This window comes from Rhineura floridana, chromosome 4 (genome assembly GCF_030035675.1).
Source record: "Rhineura floridana isolate rRhiFlo1 chromosome 4, rRhiFlo1.hap2, whole genome shotgun sequence".
Taxonomy (NCBI): domain Eukaryota; kingdom Metazoa; phylum Chordata; class Lepidosauria; order Squamata; family Rhineuridae; genus Rhineura; species Rhineura floridana.
The window spans coordinates 186994264-187013809 of NC_084483.1; the positions used below are offsets into that span (position 1 = coordinate 186994264).

At 44.9% G+C, this 19546-nt stretch overlaps 1 protein-coding gene across 2 annotated transcripts in view; it reads right to left on the bottom strand.

The window, feature by feature from the left end:
• Positions 1-4499: 4499 nt before the first annotated feature.
• The window catches only part of FBLN7 (fibulin 7), a 39821-nt gene continuing 24774 nt past the window's right edge, over positions 4500-19546 (bottom strand). Inside the window, exons 6-9 of one of the 2 annotated variants that reach the window (XR_009762597.1) lie at positions 17928-18065; positions 12318-12456; positions 5172-8687; positions 4500-4612 (exon numbers count right to left, since the gene is read on the bottom strand). Coding sequence is in view for 1 of the 2 variants with exons in the window: in XM_061626464.1 (XP_061482448.1) it covers positions 8315-8687; positions 12318-12456; positions 17928-18065 (650 nt within the window). In the remaining variant the exon portion in view is untranslated. Of the gene's footprint in view, positions 4613-4914; positions 8688-12317; positions 12457-17927; positions 18066-19546 lie in introns of those variants that run through there. The other variant, XM_061626464.1, reaches the window with a different exon arrangement.

The window sequence follows — 19546 nt, forward strand, 5'->3', positions numbered from 1 at the left end:
CTGGTGGTGTCCTGAGGTGCTGCCTACTGAAAGGCGGTAGCCACAAGCAGGTGGGAACCTGACAGGTGGAGCCAAAGGTGGGAACGTCACAGTGTTCCATTAATCTACATGAACTATATGGATCTGAGACACATGATTATCATTTTCACTGTTATTTCACTATCAGCCCTGGCCAGGACATTTTGCTTCCTGAGGCGAAGGATAAGATGGTGTCTCCCTTGTCCATGTGTAAAAACTGACCAGAAAGCTGAAGTAAGCCAAATCTTACTTCAACATTGGTATTGAGACATTGTCTTCCACTGTGCTTACAGGCAATAGATTAGTGGAGGGAGTGGAGGGCAGGCTCTGTGGCACACACAGATCTAACTGCTCCCTGCCCCTCAGAATCTGCTGTCTGAGGGGGCTGCCTTATTTTGCCCAATGGTAGGGCTGGCCTTGCCCAATAGTCTACTAATTAGTGTGCTGGTTTGTCACAATCAAATGTTACGCTTTTCAGTGTACACTCAAATCTCGTCTACATAACCCAAAGCAACAAATGTGAAATCTCCCTGTGCAATAGGACCTCTTTCTGCATGCTCCCCCCCAATCTGTGTTGGGTTTTCCCCAACCCTCCAGGGTAGATCTGAGAGAGGTGCAGGGAGCATATGGGAGGAGGAGAGGGAGAGGAAGTCTTGTTGCATAGGCAGAAGTCCTTGCACTATCAGGACAGCTGAGTTGGATACAATCCCAAGGTTAACTAAACCAGTTTCTCTTTGAAGAGGGCCTCAGTCAGCCCACAGGCATGCAACCTGTCCAGTGGGGAAGGGAAGGGAGGAAATGTGGTATAGCAACTGGATTTTTTATTCCCTTCCCACAAAATAACCACAGGAATGGAGGAGCGCTTTCCAATCCTGAGCCACAAAGCAAGATCCTCCAGCATCATCCCATGGCTTACCACTTAGATGATGGTCTGGATGAGGTCTTTAGGTCCCATCCAAGCCTGTAATTCTGTATCTGTAAAGTTGGTATCTGTAGTGGAAGAAACCTGCTAAACTGGTCAAGTCATTTTCTTTGTTAAGTTAATGGCCCTAGCTGGATCTGTTAAGCACCCTATTTATATGTCTCCAGACTTGGTCAATAACAGATGTGTTGCCATAGGAACAACTGGCTAGTGATGCTCTTTCAGGATGGGGTAGACCACCACATCCTGGGGCCAGGAGCTAGCCTTGGCTAGTCTGGTCTGGAGCTGGGAGCTGGAAAGCCACAGAGGCTTAACTTGCTGTCTGTGCTGAATCCAAAGCTATGGCTTTGGGAAGCCTCCATGGAAACTTAATGGGGAAGTAAGATCTATTGGAGTGTTGTGAGCCCCTCCATCTTATGTTCAGGTTGTATATATGTGTAAGTAAAACCATACATCCTAAGATGTGGAGAGAGAGAGAAATAGAGAGAGAGAGAGAGAGAGAGAGAGAGAGGAATACAGTGCTAGTTTGGCACTCTTGGTTGGGAAAATTAATGCTAACATTCATTTGGTTATTTGACATGACTTAAATCAATCAACTCTACCTGCATAAGCTAGTTAGCAAGCATTCAAACGTCCAATAGATGAAACTAATCCCTTACAAACAAAGAGCAGTCTGCCTACAATATTTTAGCAAGACTCCTTTGAGAACCATGGCTGCATGGGAAACTTGAATGCCCAGGTCCATGCAACCAGAAGGAACATTCAGTTTTGTTTGCTCCTGTCTACAGGTGACTTCAAATTAGTTCAAGCTTCTTAACCAATGGCTGAGTCACATTGACACAAATGTTTTGAGATCACAGGATGTAAAAGGGATTGGAGGAAGATAAAAAAGGTATTATCAACATCTGTTTCATCGAAGATTTCATAAGAACATAAGAACATAAGAAGAGCCTGCTGGATCAGGCCAGTGGCCCATCTAGTCCAGCATCCTGTTCTCACAGTGGCCAACCAGGTGCCTGGGGGAAGCCCGCAAGCAGGACCCGACTGCAAGAACACTCTCCCCTCCTGTGGCTTCCGGCAACTGGTTTTCAGAAGCATGCTGCCTCTGACTAGGGTGGCAGAGCACAGCCATCATGGCTAGTAGCCATTGATAGCCCTGTCCTCCATGAATTTGTCTAATCTTCTTTTAAAGCTGTCCAAGCTGGTGGCCATTACTGCATCTTGTGGGAGCAAATTCCATAGTTTAATTATGCGCTGAGTAAAGAAGTACTTCCTTTTGTCTGTCCTGAATCTTCCAACATTCAGCTTCTTTGAATGTCCACGAGTTCTAGTATTATGAGAGAGGGAGAAGAACTTTTCTCTATCCACTTTCTCAATGCCATGCATAATTTTATACACTTCTATCATGTCTCCTCGGACTCGCCTTTTCTCTAAACTAAAAAGCCCCAAATGCTGCAACCTTTCCTCGTAAGGGAGTCGCTCCATCCCCTTGATCATTCTGGTTGCCCTCTTCTGAACCTTTTCCAACTCTAGAATATCCTTTTTGAGATGAGGTGACCAGAACTGTACACAGTATTCCAAATGCGGCCGCACCATAGATTTATACAACGGCATTATGATATCGGCTGTTTTATTTTCAATACCTTTCCTAATTATCGCTAGCATGGAATTTGCCTTTTTCACAGCTGCCGCACACTGGGTCGACATTTTCATCGTGCTGTCCACTACAACCCCGAGGTCTCTCTCCTGGTCGGTCACCGCCAGTTCAGACCCCATGAGCGTATATGTGAAATTAAGATTATTTGCTCCAATATGCATAATTTCCCATTAGTATTGTTAACCAAGATTTACCCTTCCTAGCTCTCCCTGGTAACTCTGCTCTGAGTGTTTGGTTTGTCTCAGTTTCTCATTTTTCTATCATTAAGTACAGTTTTCCACATTTCCACATCAGTTTGTGAATATTTTTGAAAAAAGTCCTCATGAGAATTCATCAGCATTTTAGTGCATATTTCTCCTAATGCACATATTTCCATATACTATTTTGCCTAACATACACATTTTTGCAAAGTAGTTTTCCCTAATATAATGCACAAACGCATATTATTTTCATAGATATGTCCAATTATATGCATACTTTACCCTAGTATATGCATTTTTGTACACATTACTTGGCTAGAGAACGGCACTGCAAACTCTGGAGAACTGTAAATTTTGAAGAATGGCTGTGTTTTGGATGACGTATTGTTTCATAAAATGCAAATCAGTAAGTTTAAATGCCAACTGAATCCCCCCCCCATCCCTATTTATAGCAGGGGTGAACCACCTGCTGCTCTAGGGTCATATGTGGTTCTTGGTCTAATGTGTTTAGTGGAACCTGGAGGGAGAGAAGAGATGGGAAGGGAAAAATCCAAAATGGAGGGAGTTCAAGTACTTGAAAGGTTGTCACACAGAGGAGGGACAGGATCTCTTCTTGATCGCCCAAAGTGCAGGACACAGAATAATGGGCTCAAGTTACAGGAAGTCAGATTTCAACTGAACATCAGGAAAAACTTCGTAACTGTTAGAGTGGTACGACAATGGAACCAATTACCTAGGGAGGTGGTGGGCTGTCCAACACTGGAGGCATTCAAGAGGCAGCTGGACAGCCACCTGTTGCATATGCGTTAAGTTGGATTCCTGCATTGAGCAGGGGGTTGGACTCAATGGCCTTATAAGCCCCTTCTAACTCCGCAGTTCTATCATTCTATGATGGAGGGGGGAATCAGTTCAGACTATTCAGTTCAGACTAGCAATGGAATGATGTGTCAATTTCTGTTCTCTAAGTTTCTCATTTTTTCTAATTTTAAATTCAGTTCTCCACATTTCTGCAGCAGTTTGTGATTTAAAAAAAAATTCTCATGAAAATTCCTCAGCGTTTTAGTATGCATTTTTCCTAACAAATAATTTTTTGTATGCAGGTTTGACTCATGTACACATTTTTGCAAGCTATTTATCCTAATGTAATGCATTTTTGTATGTTATTTTCAGCAGTATATTTATTTTGTGCAACTGTTCCTCTAAAATGGGCATTTTCGTAAACATTGTGTGGTTGGAGAACTGCACCACAAAACAGGTGAGTGTGAATTCCGAAGGACGGCTGTGTGTCGGTTCTCACATAGTTTCAGAAAGTGCAGATTTGATAAATCCAGCTTTAAATGCAAACTGAATCAGCCTCCTCCTTGATTCCTAGTTCAGACCTCTAGCAAGAGCAACCTCTCCCTCTCACAGCAGCCTGGTAGGCAAGGAGGAAGGGGCAGGGAAAGAGGAAGGGAGTCAGAAAGAAAAGGGAGCGGCATTAGCCACTTTGGATCCTGGCCCTGCACCCCACTGGCTTTGGCCCAGCCAGCAATGGTACGTGGCTCCCGGCAGATTATTCCTCAAGGGAATGTGGCTCTCAATAGAAAAAAGAGGTTGCCCATTGTCAATTTATAGTTAAAGATGTCACTGTGTTGCAGGGGTGGGGAACCTCAGGCCTAGGGATTGAATGTAGTCCTCCAAGCCTCTCTAGCTGGTCCTTGGAACTCTTTTTGGGCCACGCCCATCTCCAGGCCACGCCCCTCACTGGTCCTGCTTCACACCCTCCTTGAGTGTTTTTGCCCAACTGGATATTGTCCTTTAATGCATCTTGCTTGTCTGGATGGAGAACAGAAAAGGGTGCGTCAGCATGTGCAGAAACTCATCTACTGTACAAATTAGTTTTTCCCACCCATATTTGCCTCTGGCCCCACCCACCACTGGCATGTGGCCCTCAGGAGATTGCCCAGAAGGGAATGCAGCCCTCAGGCTAAAAAAAAGAACACTGATGGCCTTTGAGGCCCAGTGGCTTTTAGCAGATGAGGTGCGCCCAGTACCTTAAGCCAGGGCTGGAGAGAAACTGTTTGAGCAGCCACAGAAACCTGAGATTTAAAAGTGGATTGCAAGAAGAGGACTCCAGGGATATTTTATTTATAAAAGAATTTATATACTGCCCTCTCACAAAACATCAGGGCAGTGTAAAGCAACATACAAACATTTAAAAGCAATACAAAACAATCATTAAAATGAATGGCTACGCAAGAGGCATTTTAAACAACTGCAGAGGCCTGTCAGCACAAAAACGCCTTCAAGAGACGCCTGAAAGTCAAAAGCACGATGCCTGATGAATCTCTGCTGGAAGAGTGTTCCACAGCATGGGACCGGCAACACTAAATACCTGACTTCTGGCTGAGATCAGTCAGGCTTCTGTAACGTGGGGACAACTAACAGCTCTCCTCCAGATGATCTCAGTCATTGGGCTGCAATATAAGAGCTCTGTTATCCTGGACCCAAGTCGTTCAGGGCTGTGTATATTAACACAAGAGCCTTGAACCTGGCCCGAGGGCAGCCCTACATAGAACACATTGCAGTAACCCAGTCAAGGTTACCAGTGCATGTTGCTCGCTTTTGAGGAACTGATGCTGATTTACAGATAAGCGCTGCCTGTTTAGGCACTCCCTGTGTATGCTCAACTCGTATATTTGTAAATAAACATACAAGACCTTTCTTTTCATAAGGGAGTTGACCATGGAAAAATAGCTCCTTACCACTTTGGATTGTGGGGGACACAACGATTGCAGTTGTGTAGACCTGAGCATGAGTCAGTCTTCAGCTAAGTCAATCAGTCTTGCAGAGGGCAAGGGGCAGATAAGGGACAACAAGAGCCAAGAGGGTCAAGCGAGCCTATGCAGGTCGCAGATCATACACTGATAGGGATCCAGGGCTAGTCTCAGACATTTTGCTGCCTGAGGCAAAAGACAAGGTGCCCACCAATGTTCATGTACAAATGCCAACTGAGCTGACAGTTGATTCTTCTACACTAGCACAAGGAGTATCCTCCACTGCACCTGAGGGCAGCAAGCTAGTTTAATGGCTGCTTGACAGGCCACATGACAGACATAGCTCTGCCCTTCAATGGAGGGGAACAGCGGGGGGGCTGCCACCAATGTGCCCCCCGCAGCGTCACTCACCTGAGGCAGTTTCCTCACTCTGCCTAATGGTAGAGCTGGCCTTGCAGGAGTCTCAAAACCAATGACTGACAACTTGTAAAAGCATCACACGCTGCATAGCCATGGTGGCTTGCCCGGAAGAGGGAGTTGTTGGCCCCCTGTAGTTAGGAGGACAACACTAATGCAATTGGCTATAGTGCTTATTGTCTGGCATTGGTCAGGTGACCCATGGGGCCAATAGCAGTCCACTAGGCTCTATAAAGCCTCACATTCTGGCCTGATTCTCAGTCTGAGGAACTTGCTGCTTGCTTGAGCTGCTCTCAGAATGTCTAGCCTAACTTGCCAGAAAATTTATCAAGTTGTTGCCAGCCAATCACAGACTTTAAAAAACCCTGAGGGAACAGCGATTGATACGCCTTTTTCCAGGCTTGCTATTCTGGCACAAGCCTGTACCCAAGATACCCTTGGGGCCTGGCGCTTGATATTGAGAGCCAGATTACGAAGAAAATGCTGCAGCTGTTTCTGCTACTTACGGAGAACCATTAAAAACAAACAAAACATATGCAGGTATAAACCCAACCAGGAGGCTGAGTAAACAAGACAAATCTGGATGAGCTGACATTTGCCAGTGTTCAGGTTTGTATATTTTATAATCCAGATTTTCCTCATCTCAGTTTCAATGAAACTGCATCTCAGTTTTGATGATCCATGATCCCAGAGGCATATATAGCGCAGGAGAAGACAATAAGAAAAATCCAAAATACTCACAGAAAAACAAAATGCAAATAAAGACATCCCGCACTTTTCTTTGAAAAACAAGATATCTAAGTGGGACCCAAATTCTTTTTATTCCGGAGCTGGGGGGGGGGGATGCACAGGGATCATAAGCAATTTGCATAAGACCAATTAGAACCATTTTAAGAACATACATTTATGTTTATAAAAGTATGTTGGTCCTTTGGGATATTGCCACTGATGGAGGCTCTTGGGTTTAGTGGGATTAGGAAGAGAAAAAAGGAAGGTGCAAAAGGTATCAAATTTGGCAAGTTACTGCTTAACATAATAGTTTCTAAAATTCATCACCAAGGCTTAAGATTCAGTTTCTTCAAAGTCTCCCTCAAAGCTGTATTTCACAGGCAAAGTATGACAAATATATATTCAAATTTTAGTTCTGAAGTGAGGCTGAAATTGTGAGTTTGTTGCAAAGTTTAGTTTCAGCTCTGCTAAGCACTTTGACCCCCCTCTAGGTTGCACACCTTAACGTGGTGAGGGGGTTTGAGAGTGTTGAAGAAGCCAAGAGCAATGCCGTCAGAAGTCTAGACCAAGAGGCTAGACTCCTAGCAGGGTCACCCAAGGCGGAATCGTCAAAGCTGAAACACCAGACTAAGATGCATTGAGACTCAGCGGAAGGCAATAGTAAACCACCTCTGAATATCTCTTACCACGAAAACCCTATGAACAGAGTATCCAAAATGCAATAACAGAAGGGAGTAGAAAAAGAGGAAGGCCAAACAAGAGATGTATTGATTCCATAAAGGAGGCACGTTGTGCTTTTCTCTCCCACTGAAGTAAATGGGAATTAAAGGTGTTTCATTTTGGCTGGATCATGCCCACTGTTTTCTACATCAGATCAGCACTTAGCACTATATGAACATTGGAGAGCAGAATCTTGCAACAGAGCTATAATACTGCTTTTATACACCATGAGAGGGGGGGGAGGGAGAGAGAGAGGGAGGGAGGGAGAGAGAGAGGGAATCTATCCCCCTTGCTTGAATTTCTGCTTGGAATGAGGTCTACATTAAGGACAGGTTGTCTGTATATGTGACATGCTGGATTGGCCATCAAGGGGAAGGTTAGAGCAAGGAGGGCTGCAGCCTAGGTGGGCCACAACAGTAGTTTGTACTAAAGCACATTATGATCCCTCTAAGGTGCTCAGGGCAGCCCAGGTGGGCTACAACAGTAGTTGGTACTAAAGCATATGATCCCCCTAAGGCATTCAGGGCATCTAAAGATGTGTTTTACTCAAACAGGGATAGCCAATGTGGGTCCCTCCAGAAGTTGTTGGACTCGATCTCCCATCAGCTCCAGCCAGCAAGACCAATGATCAGGAATGATAGGAGTTGTAGTCCAACAACATTGAGAGGACACCATGTTGGCTACCCCTGGAGGAGAAGCAGAAAGGCTATAGGCATTATATCAGTGCTGGGAAGACATGGCTGGTATTAACACAAGCAAGTATGCAGATAGCCCTTGCCCGGATGTCAATCCCGGATATTATACTGGAGCTGATGGTTAAAGCACAATAAAAAGTTCCCAATGAACAAGAACAGTCTCTGAGCTACTTATTTCCTCCCTTGTATAAACTCTCCCTTTAAAACTCATAAGCTGACACAAAGACAGTGATCTTTGAGACATGCTTGGCTTGGAAAGTGCGGTCCAGGAACTCCGTCATGTCCACCTCCACTTCTGTGGTCTGAGGCCCTTGCAGGCTCTGGACGAGGATGAGCTCTCCAGTCTGCCGGTCCGAGCGCTGCATCACAAAATGCCCTTGGCTGTTTCCTCCCACAATCCCAAAGCGCAAGCTGTCGGGACCAGGCCGCCCAGGAGCCGAAGCAGTCGCCATGCGGAAGAGTGGGGTGGGAGTGATGAGGTTAGATGGCAGAGGGAGGTAATGGAAGGAGATGGTCTTTGGGGCATGATGGCAGGATCTGCTGTCCATTGGGCATGGGTTCCGCTCACATTGACTAGGAAGGAAAAAAAGGGAGAAGATGCACTTATTTCCTCATTGTATTGTATTTCCTCATGAGTAGTACGGCACATGACTAGTGACTAGAGACAATATATGGGGATGCAATTTCCCCTTCAAACTGTAAAATGGATGTTAATGCAATGCCCTGTTGTGGATAGGGCATAAACATCCATTAGAAGACTTATCTCTGGATGCATACTGGACCCGTTTATGAGGTTTTCTGTCCAAGGCAATCTGTGCATGCAAACCTGCTTCTAAGAGTGCAACAGTGGAGGATAAGGCTGTCAAAGGCTACTAGCCATGATGGCTATGTTCTGCCTCGACTGTCGGAGGCAGTATGCTTCTGAACCAGTTGCTGGAAACTGCAGGAGGAGAGAGTGCTCTTGTCAAGCCCTGCTTGTGACCTTCCCACAGGCATCTGGTTGGCTACTGTGAGAACAGGATGCTGGATTAGATGAGCCACTGGTCTGATCCAACAGCCAGGCTCTTCTTAGGTTCTTAGGCCCGGTTTTGGCACCGAAACAGCCTTGGTCACCCTGTATGATGACCTCTGTCGGGAGAGGGGGAGTGTGACTCTGTTGATTCTCCTTGATCTCTCAGCTGCTTTTGATACCATCGACCATGGTATCCTTCTGGGGAGACTCACGGAGTTGGGAGTCGGGGGTACTGCTTGGCAGTGGCTCCGCTCCTACTTGGTGGGTCGTCACCAGAAGGTAGTGCTTGGGGAACACTGCTCGACACCCTGGACTCTCCGTTGTGGAGTCCCGCAGGGATCGGTACTGTCCCCCATGCTTTTCAACATCTACATGCAGCCGCTGGGTACGGTCATCAGGAGTTTTGGGGTGCGTTGTCATCAGTATGCTGATGACACGCAGCTCTATTTCTCCATTTCATCCTCAGGTGAGGCTGTTAACGTACTAAACCGTTGCCTGACCGCGATAATGGACTGGATGGGGGCTAATAAACTGAAGCTCAATCCAGACAAGACCAAGACGCTGCTGGTGAGTGCCTTCACTGCCCAGATGGAGGATGTTCATCCTGTTCTTGATGGGGTTACACTCCCCTTGAAGGAACAGGTTCGTAGCTTGGGAGTTCTTTTCGATCCTTCCTTGTCTCTTGAGGCCCAGGCGGCCTCGGTGGCACGGAACGCTTTCTACCATCTTCGATTGGTAGCCCAGCTATGTCCCTATCTGGACAGTGATGACTTCGCCTCAGTTGTTCACGCTCTGGTAACTTCTAGGTTGGACTACTGCAATGCGCTCTACGTTGGGCTGCCCTTGAAGATAGTTCGGAAACTACAGTTAGTCCAGAATGCAGCGGCTAGACTATTGACGCGGACCAGACGGTCCGCTCATATAACACCTGTTTTGGCCCATCTGCACTGGCTTCCTATTTGTTTCCGGGCTAAATTCAAAGTGCTGGTTTTGACCTATAAAGCCCTACACGGCATGGGACCGCAATACCTGGTGGAACGCCTCTCCCAATACGAAACTACCCGTACACTGCGCTCGACATCTAAGGCCCTCCTCCGAGTGCCATAACATCGAGAAGCTCGGAGGGCGGTGACTAGATCCAGGGCCTTTTCAGTGGTGGCCCCCGAATTGTGGAATAGTCTCCCCGATGAGGTACGCCTGGCGCCGACGCTGCTATCTTTTCGGCACCAGGTGAAAACCTTTTTATACTCCCAGGCATTTTAAAATTTTTAAATATTCTTTTTAAAGAAATTGTTTTGTAGTGTATTTTAAAACAGTGTTTCATTGCTGGTATGTTTTGATGTTGTCTGGTTTCTGTTCTTTGTTTGTTTTGCTTTTTGATTTTCTTATATTTGTTCTATTCATATATTTTCTTGTTTATCCTCTATGTACACCGCCCAGAGAGCCTTTTTGGCTTAGGGCGGTATATAAATAAAATAAAATAAAATAAATAAATAAATAAATAAATAAATTATAGCACATTAACGTCAATGGGTTTACTCTGAGTAGGACTAGCACTGGATATAACCCAATCTCCTCAGTATCTTGAAGAGCCAGCTGCAAAGGAGACTTGCTGACATGAATCTGGAACTTTTTCTCACTAATTTGTGGCTTGGCTTCTACTTTCCATTCAGGGCTAATTCATGTGAAACTTTCTTATGTGGTTACTGGCACAACCACAGAAGCAAAGTAGGCAATGGCCTAATGTTACTGAAACGCAAAGGGTGCTTGTCTTAGTTTGTCAATGTCGGGGGGGGGAGGGTTGTAGCCAACTGTGTTCTACTCAGAGTAGACCCACTGAAATTAATAGACATGACTAACTCAGGTCCATTAATTTCAATTATTGTACTCTTTGCTTGAACAGACCTTTGCTGGATACAACCAAGAGAGTTGTTATTATTATAAATTAGATTTATTGGTCACTTGATACCCAAAAGTCTCCAAGCAACTTACAACAGTGGTAAAAACGAAAGCAAATACACAGGAAGCTTGGGCAGCATGCTAATAACAGACAACATCATCTCAGTCTTTCAAATGCCTGGGAAAAAAGGTATGTCTATCTGGCACTGAAAAGATGTCAATGAAGGTGCCAGGTGGACCTCAATGGGTAGCGTACTCTACAGATGAGGAGCCACAACGGAAAAGGCCCTCTCCACTAGCCTCCGATCTCCCTCAGAGGGGGGAGTTGCTGCTGGCACTTTTGAAGGAGGTGCACTGAGGCAATTTAGCAACTCATAGGCTGGGTCAGGGGCAGCCAATGTGGTGGCCTTCAGATGTTGTGGAGTGCAACTAGGGATGGGGGAGGATTTGATTCAGTTTGCATTTAAAGGCAAACTATAAGCAAACCAAAACACAGCCTTCCTTCAAAATAAGCCCTTCTCTGTATGCAGTGCATTTCTCTAGCCGAGTAATGTGTACAAAAATCCACATAGCAGGGTACAGCCTGCATAAAAATGGATAGATTAGTGAAAATAACATACAAAAATGCATCATATTAGGGAAGATTGCTTTGCAAAAATGTGTGTGTGTGTGTGTGTATGTATATATATATATATATATATATATTAGGCAAAACCACTGCAAAATTGCATATTAGAAGAAATTTGCACTTAAATCCTGATGAATTTTCATGAGGACTGACTTTAAAAAAATCACAAACAGATGTGGAAATATGGAGAACTGAACTAAAGAGTGGGAAAATTTTTTAGACAGATTTGCCCATCCCTAACTACAGTTCTCATTGAGCCTGATCATTGGCCATGCTGGCTGGGGCTCACAGGAGTTAGAGTCAGGGTTGCCAGGCCCCGCCTCCAAGAGCTCTTCTGTATCTTTAAAAGTTGTGCAGGGGGGAGAATTTCACCCTGTGGTTTTTCTCATTACGGTGTTGCAAGAAAACCTGCACTTGGCTGAATTGTCTCTTCTCTTAAAGATACAGAATCGCTCTCAGGCCCTGAGCCTGGCAACCCTGGTCCAACTACAATTGGAGGACACCATCTTGGGGAAAACTGGCTTACGCTGCTATTCAATACATGTCTACTCAAAAGTAGGCTCCATTGGGCTCAATAGGCTCTACTCCCAGGTAAGTGTGTATTGGATTGTAGCCTTAGTGTAACAAGAGTGCAAAAATATCAGATTTCCCTCCTTATACTTACAATTGCGATGTTTTCACATAGCTGACATTTCCACTAGGCTTGGGACACTCTGGACTAACACACTGAAAGCCTCCTCCAGTATTGATACACGTTGTTCCCCTTGTGCAGTTGTGCAGTGAGAGAGCACATTCGTCTATGTCTACAAAACACGTGGAAATGTAAAAAGTGCTGTACCAGATTCAGTTGTTTACAGGACACACTCTGTACAGAATAATTATAATTATTAATGACTATAACACAGAAAGGTATATATATATGATCTCTCCACCCTTTTACCCTTAGGGCCAGTTACGATCCACACATTCAAACAGGTGCACAAAAGCTCCATCTAACTTGCCACTTTCCCATGTACATTATAAGACTTTGGGGCTAAGCTCTGCCAGGGAAGCTTTGATAGGAATTCTGTCCTCTAGGGATGTTTAGGTTGTCATCTATCACAAGCAGCGCCTCCCCCCACCTCATGTCTTGAAATTAGGGATGGAAAGATCTGTCCATTTCAGTTCTCTCTGTTTCTCATTTTTCCAATCTTAAATTCAATTCTCCACATTTCAGCAGCAATCTGTGATTTTTTTAAACCCTCATGAAAATTCTCCAGCGTTTTAGTGCAAATTTTTTGTAGACGTTTTGACTAATGTACACATTTTTGCAAGCAATTTATCATCATAGAATGCGATTTGTAAGGTATTTTCACTCATATATTCATTTTTGTACACACTTTCTCTTAACATATCCATTTTTGTAAACATTGGTTAGCGAACTGCACTGCAAAATCCGAATAAGTGTGGATTTTGAAGAATGGCTGTGTTTCAGGTCTCGTATTGTTTTGGAAAGTGTGAATTTGATAGATTTGGCTTTAAATGTGAACTGAGTCAAATTTCTCACCCATCCCTACTTGAAATTAAGGGTTATGTTTTCCTGGGAGGCTGCAGTGGTCGGTGGGATGGAGCAGTGGTGCTTGTGACGCCCTTCCCTGGCTCTCCCTGTCAGGTTCCTACCTGCGCGTGGCTACTGCCTATCACTAGGCACCACCAGGGACTCCACCAGTCCGGACTGTCCTTTTTTATTGTTTCTCTCCCCGCTCTAGCACAGATCTCAACAGATCCCCCTGCTAGGCAACCACCAGTCACGTCCTAATACTAGTATTCCCAGAGACTCTGAATACTGTTATTCTCTTCACCGCTGCCACCATTTGTTACAGTTTCCCTTCAGCCTTGGTCATTACCTTACCCTCCCTTCTGGTCTGTGAAACCCCAGCCAAGGATCAGGCCTTTGGTAAACCAAATTAAGTATTTATTAAAGATAACAAAGCTAACAAGATTAACAAGATTTCTTCTTAAGGCACATAAGCATATGGTTTTACTCAATACTAATCCGAACTCCACCCCCCTCCTTCTCCACTCTCTCCTGGCAAACCACTCTCTCAAACCCACCAAACAACCCACTCTTTCTCTTCTCCCCCCAGATTCCACTCTCACTCTTCCTTTTATACGTTCAGCCATTTTAAACACTCAGCCAATCATCTAGCATTCTACTGCCCATTCACTCCCCCTCCTCTTTCACTCCACTTACCATGTATCTTCTAAACAACAACACTTACCATATATACATAATATAGGAACATCACAGTGCTCACCTGATTTCCCATCATCCATGCCACTACTACTTACAGGGAGATAGGGGGAGGTGGTGGTAAGGTCAGCGCAGTGGAAACACATTTGCAGGAGCCCCATATTGGCTCTACTAGTACATTTGTATTGTGCCAATCTCTTCCCTCCTTCTCTACCTCCCAATAAGCAGCAGTGATGCAGGCAATGGGAGGTCAGGTGAGCATTGCTGTATTGCTGCCTGCTATGCTGGGACACCCATAGACCATTTGAACCTACTGATTCCAGACCATAAACCATGGCTTATTAAGCTGGAAATAACAGTTGTATTTGTACACTCCCCCTTGCTCCTCCCCTCATATGTCTGTTGCATCCAAAACACGAAGCTGCAGTTTAATCTCGGACTCCAAACCAGGATTTGATGTGGATTTTATATCCTTGAGATGGCATGAGGCGTTGGCTCCCTAAGGCAGAAAAACTGCTGATGTTGCAATTGTGTCCGTATGTGTATTTCTAATTGCCACAAATCAGGGGGTGGGGATGGGAAACAGGTGAAGAACACAGAAAGCCTAACATGCAATTTGTTGGCAATATAATTGTCTGGATTCAATAAATATAATGCTTAAAAAGAGAGGGAGAGTCCAGAGTCTGTGAGTCCAGAGTCTGTGAGTTCAAATCCTCACTCGTGTCTCCTGGGTGTCAAGGGGCAGCTAAAGATCACCCCCACAGTGAGTGGCTCAGGAGTTACATGCTCTGCCACCTGTGCAGCTGTGGGCAAGCTGCATAGTCCCAAGGAGCCCACTTGCCCCCCAGCTGGCAGTTGCGGACAAGGAAGGGGCTGGCTTGTGCAGCTGTGGCAAGCTGAGCAGGACCTAGCCAGCTGGGGAGGACTAGCCTCAGAGGGAGGCAATGGTAAACCCCCTCTGAATACCGCTTACCATGAAATCCCTATTCATAGGGTCGCCATAAGTCGGGATCGACTTGAAGGCAGTCCATTTCCATTTCAATAAATATGCAATCCCTGCATATTGATTTGCTTTAAACTGGTCATCTGAAAAGGTCATAAATTCCCAGCACCCTTAATAAACTACAGTTACCAGGAGTCTTGAGGAGAAGTCATGTGCTTTAAATGTATAGCATGGATGTGGCCATGGGCCTTTCCTTCACCCCCTACCTTGGCCTACTGCCTCAGGTGTGGATATTATCCAAGTACCTGTGTTGAACTAAGATTCAGCTGCCACTCCAGCTGGCTTCTGTAAGTAGAATTGGAAGGGGTTGTCATATTGTCCTTCACCTGACCTCAGGCAGCAAAATGTCTTGAGGTGGCCCTGCTTGTAAGACCATTAGGTCCAGAGGGAGGCCCTGTAAAACAATTAAGTCCAGTCTAAAATTATCGGAATGAACCACTGCTGGTACTATTGCCACTACTATCACCACCACTGTGGATTGATTTTATCTGCAGTTGTACAGACAACCATTTAGGGCCTTTTCAGATGACCCATTTAAAGCACAGCAGTATGCAGAATCCTGGAAACGGAAGTGTACCTTTCACAGAGCTACAGTTCCCAGCACCCTTAACAAACTACAGTTCCCAGGATTCCTGGCAGGGAGGAGGGAGTGTGCTTGGAATTTGCTTTAAATGTATGGAATGTATGCAGCCAAAGTAAATAATGAATTGAACTCTTCCAGCTTAACAGCCTTGTGAAGGGGACAGAAAATACTGTAAACACTACAACTTCAGTCTATTTCCCTAAGATGAGATGTTTTAATTTTAGAAACCAAAAAACACAAACAAATCCTAATGATTAGTTCTGTTTTATCAGAATTTGAAGGCATTTTTCTACAGCAGCCCAAGAACACGGAGTCCACGCTTCATGGATACAATATCACTATTCAATTCCTGGCAGCTTTTGGCACTTCACCTTCATACCTCCAGACATACCGAAACTGCATTACAATGTATACCTTGTTTGGGAGTCTTGCTCTCTTGGTAATTCACAGCTTGAATTTTAAGTAGTTGTACGTTACAAACTATTACAAAAATCTGGCCTGTGGCATGGTATTTGGAAAGTCCAGCTTCTATTCTGTTAGCATTTCATTGCATGAATAGTCAGTAAAATGGATCTAGTGTGTAAAAGTGCGGAGCAGACTTTGCTAGCCCTACTAATGCATGGAGTCTGTACGAGGTGACTGAGAAGCAAAGAAATGGCAACCAGCCTGCGCTCAGGAGCAAACTAGATGTTAGTGGCATGCCCATAGAAATAAAGGGAGCTGCTTTATACAGTAGGGCCCCGCTTCCCGGTGTTCGGCTAATGCGGCGGCTTTAATTCCCCTTTTTAAAGCCGATTTTTGCGATTTTGTGGCATTTTCACATCATTTTTGTGCGACACGCCCCATTATAATCAATGGGGTTCTGCTTTACAGCGATTTCTGCTTTACGGTAGGGGTCCAGAACGGAACCTGCCGTATAAGCGGGTCCTGCCTGTACCAGGTGAGATCATTGGTCCACTGAGGTCAGTATTGTCTACACTGCCTGGCAGCAGCTCTCCAGCATTTCAAAAAAGGGGACATTCCCAGTCCTACCTGAAGATGTTAGAGATTGAAGCCAGGACCTTTTGCATGCAGAGTGTTTGCTCTACCACTGAGTCACGGCCCTTCCCTTTTTACAGAAATAATAGTGCCAATATAGCAGAGAACGGAACTGTGTAGTGTGTTTGCTGCCTAATGCTAGGGTAGGAGTAGCATTCACACAGGAGAATCAGTGGCAGGGAAGAGCTTAACTCCGCCACTATTCCACTCCAAACCTCACTGTGTCCCGTCCTCCCCGAGAGATTTGGCACTGACTATACACCCAGGATCAGCTGCCATCAACCAGGAGCCAGAAGGTAAGCCAGTAACCAGGGCCTGAAGTACCTTTTTTGTAAATTCTCAACCAGCATAGGAACTGGCCATATACCCAGTCAGACTATGAGTCCATCTCACCCAGTATTGCCTAGTTTGACTGGCACTCAGTCTCTCAGGCAGAGAGTCTGACCATGGCTTTCCCTAAAGAATCCAGGAAACTGTAGTTTACCCCTTACAGTGTAAAATGAAATGGACTGCCTTCAAGTCGATTCTGACTTACGGCGACCCTATGAATAGGGTTTTCATGGTACGTGGTTTACCACTGCCTTCCTCTGAGGCTGAGAGAGTGACTGGCCCAGGGTCACCCAGGGAGCTTCATGGCTGTGTGGGGATTTGAATCCTAGTCTCTCAGATCATAGTCCAACATCTTAACCACTACACCACTCTGGCTCTATTATTATTATTATTATTATTAATTTTATTATTGTTGTTGTTGTTGTTGTTATTGCCCACTCTTCACCAGTAGGTTACAGAAATTAGTATTAAAAGAGTTAAAACACATTACATTCACAAGAATAGAATGGGTCCTGAAAACATACATGTCAAGTCCCAAAAGCCAGTGTAAAGAGATAAAATGCCAACTAAATGAATTTCTCCCCAATAAGCACTTCCTGCTATGCACTGCAAATGCCCCCCTTCTTCACACTACTGTCTGGGAAACATATTTGTCAAGGTAACATGCATTTCCACCTCTACATTTGGTTGCTGAGAAGTCCCCCAGTTCCAATAGCCTTACACACATCCTTTTGAAATGTCCTCAGCTCTTAGCTCCAGATAACACACATGTTTTCTGGACCAGTCCTGAGTTTGTGGCATTATAAAAAGAACTTAAGGTGGATCTGGAGACAGTGAAATGGTATGCATGTCCACTCAAAAAGTAAGTGCGACTGAGCCCAGGTAATTGTGTACAGGATTGCAGCTTAAGCCCTAACTACAAAGAAACACTCTGTGTACAAATCCTGTGCTTCATTTCAACCAGTTTCTTCATGACATAAAACTCTGTATGAAGCCTGAAAATAATGCCACTAGTGTGCCCGATTCTTTCGCTTCTGCAAAAAAGCCATCTGCCTCGTGCTTAAGCAACTGTAAAGCTATGTGTCACCTTCACAGCTTTTCCCGTCACTGAAGACTCTGTATCCACTGGGGCAGGAACAGCGGTATGAGCCAGGAATGTTGATGCAGGTGTGCATACAGAGACGAGAGGTTCCCTCCAGCTTGTAAACTTCACATTCATTCACATCTGCAAAGGGGTGGGTGGGAACATTGACATGAACCTATATTTCTGCATGGACAAATTTCATGAGAGATCACTGCTACTGATGTTATATATCAACAGCATGTTTTTTTATTATTTGAACATCTATGAACTATATGGATTTATTTAAAAACACAGTGCCTGGTGCTTCCTTTCAAATAACGTAAGAAAAGTCCTGCTGGATGTTATGTTATGTTATGGTTTATTTCTAGGCTGCCTTTTGGCTGAAAAGGCCCCCAAGGCAGCTTACACGCAAATAGACTGTCTCACCCCTGCAGACCCCCTGGATCAGGCAAAGGGTTGATCTAATCCAGCATGATGTTCTCACAGTGGCCAACATGATGCCCACGAGAAGTCCACAGGCATGGGGTATTTATTTATTTATTACATTTATACCCCAGTTTTCCTCCAAGGAGCTTAAGTGGTGTACATGGTTCTCCTGCTATTATACAGTCCTTTGAGATTGCTTTTAAAAGCTAGAACTGAGACACCAAAATGGCAGTTGTTGAGGCTGCCAGACCCCTCGATGCTAGAATCCAAATGGCATGTCATCTTTGGAAACTTCTGTGTGGGAACATTAATATCTGCTAGTAGTATGACCTGGTTACAGCTGGTAACAGCAGTAGCAAACCTCCAAATCTAAGGGGAAGGTGCGAGGGAAATGTCCACTAATAAAAAAAATGTAAAGAAAGTGAAAATGATCAGATGCATACTTGATTTTATCGACAAAGTGAACTCAGAATGCACCGATTCTGTGCTACTGAAATCTGGAATGGATACGATTTATTCTGAACCCTTGGAGAGCTCTTTTTCCAGACTCTGAAAGAAGTCCTGAGGAAGCCCCGTGGGCTGAGGCCTGGCACACTGACACAAGTCAAGGATATCAGTGACCTGTGTTGACTTGCAAATCTGCATGCTGCTACTGATGAAGGGCTGTAGCTCAGTGGTAGAACAGCTGGTTTACATGCAGAAGGTCTCCGATTAAATCCCCAGCATCTCCAGGTGGGACTTGGAGAGACCTCAGCCTGAAATCTTTGAGAGCAAGGTCTTCTAGCTCAGTAGAGGTCCTCCAAGGACACATGCCAGCCAGCCAAAAGCACTCGAGGAGAGCTTGGAGCATAGCCTGAGAGAAGTGTAGCCTAAGGAGGGAGCATAGGTTGGGAAGAGTCCAGAGGGCCAGACGGAGAAGCCTGAAGGTCCACATTTGGCTCCTAATGTTCCGTACCCCTGTTCTAGACCTTTTTTTCTAGGCTTATTGCTGGATGCCCAATGGACTTTTGCCAAAATTATTAGGCAACTGCTTCTAGATCACAACTAAGCACAGTTTGCGCACCCCTCAGTGCAAATGCGCTCTTATTTCAAGCTATATTTGATGACTCTGAACTTATTTAGAAGATCATTTACCTGGGGGTAACAATCCCTGAACTCACTTTAACCTCATATGTGTTTATACTGTCACAGAGTAA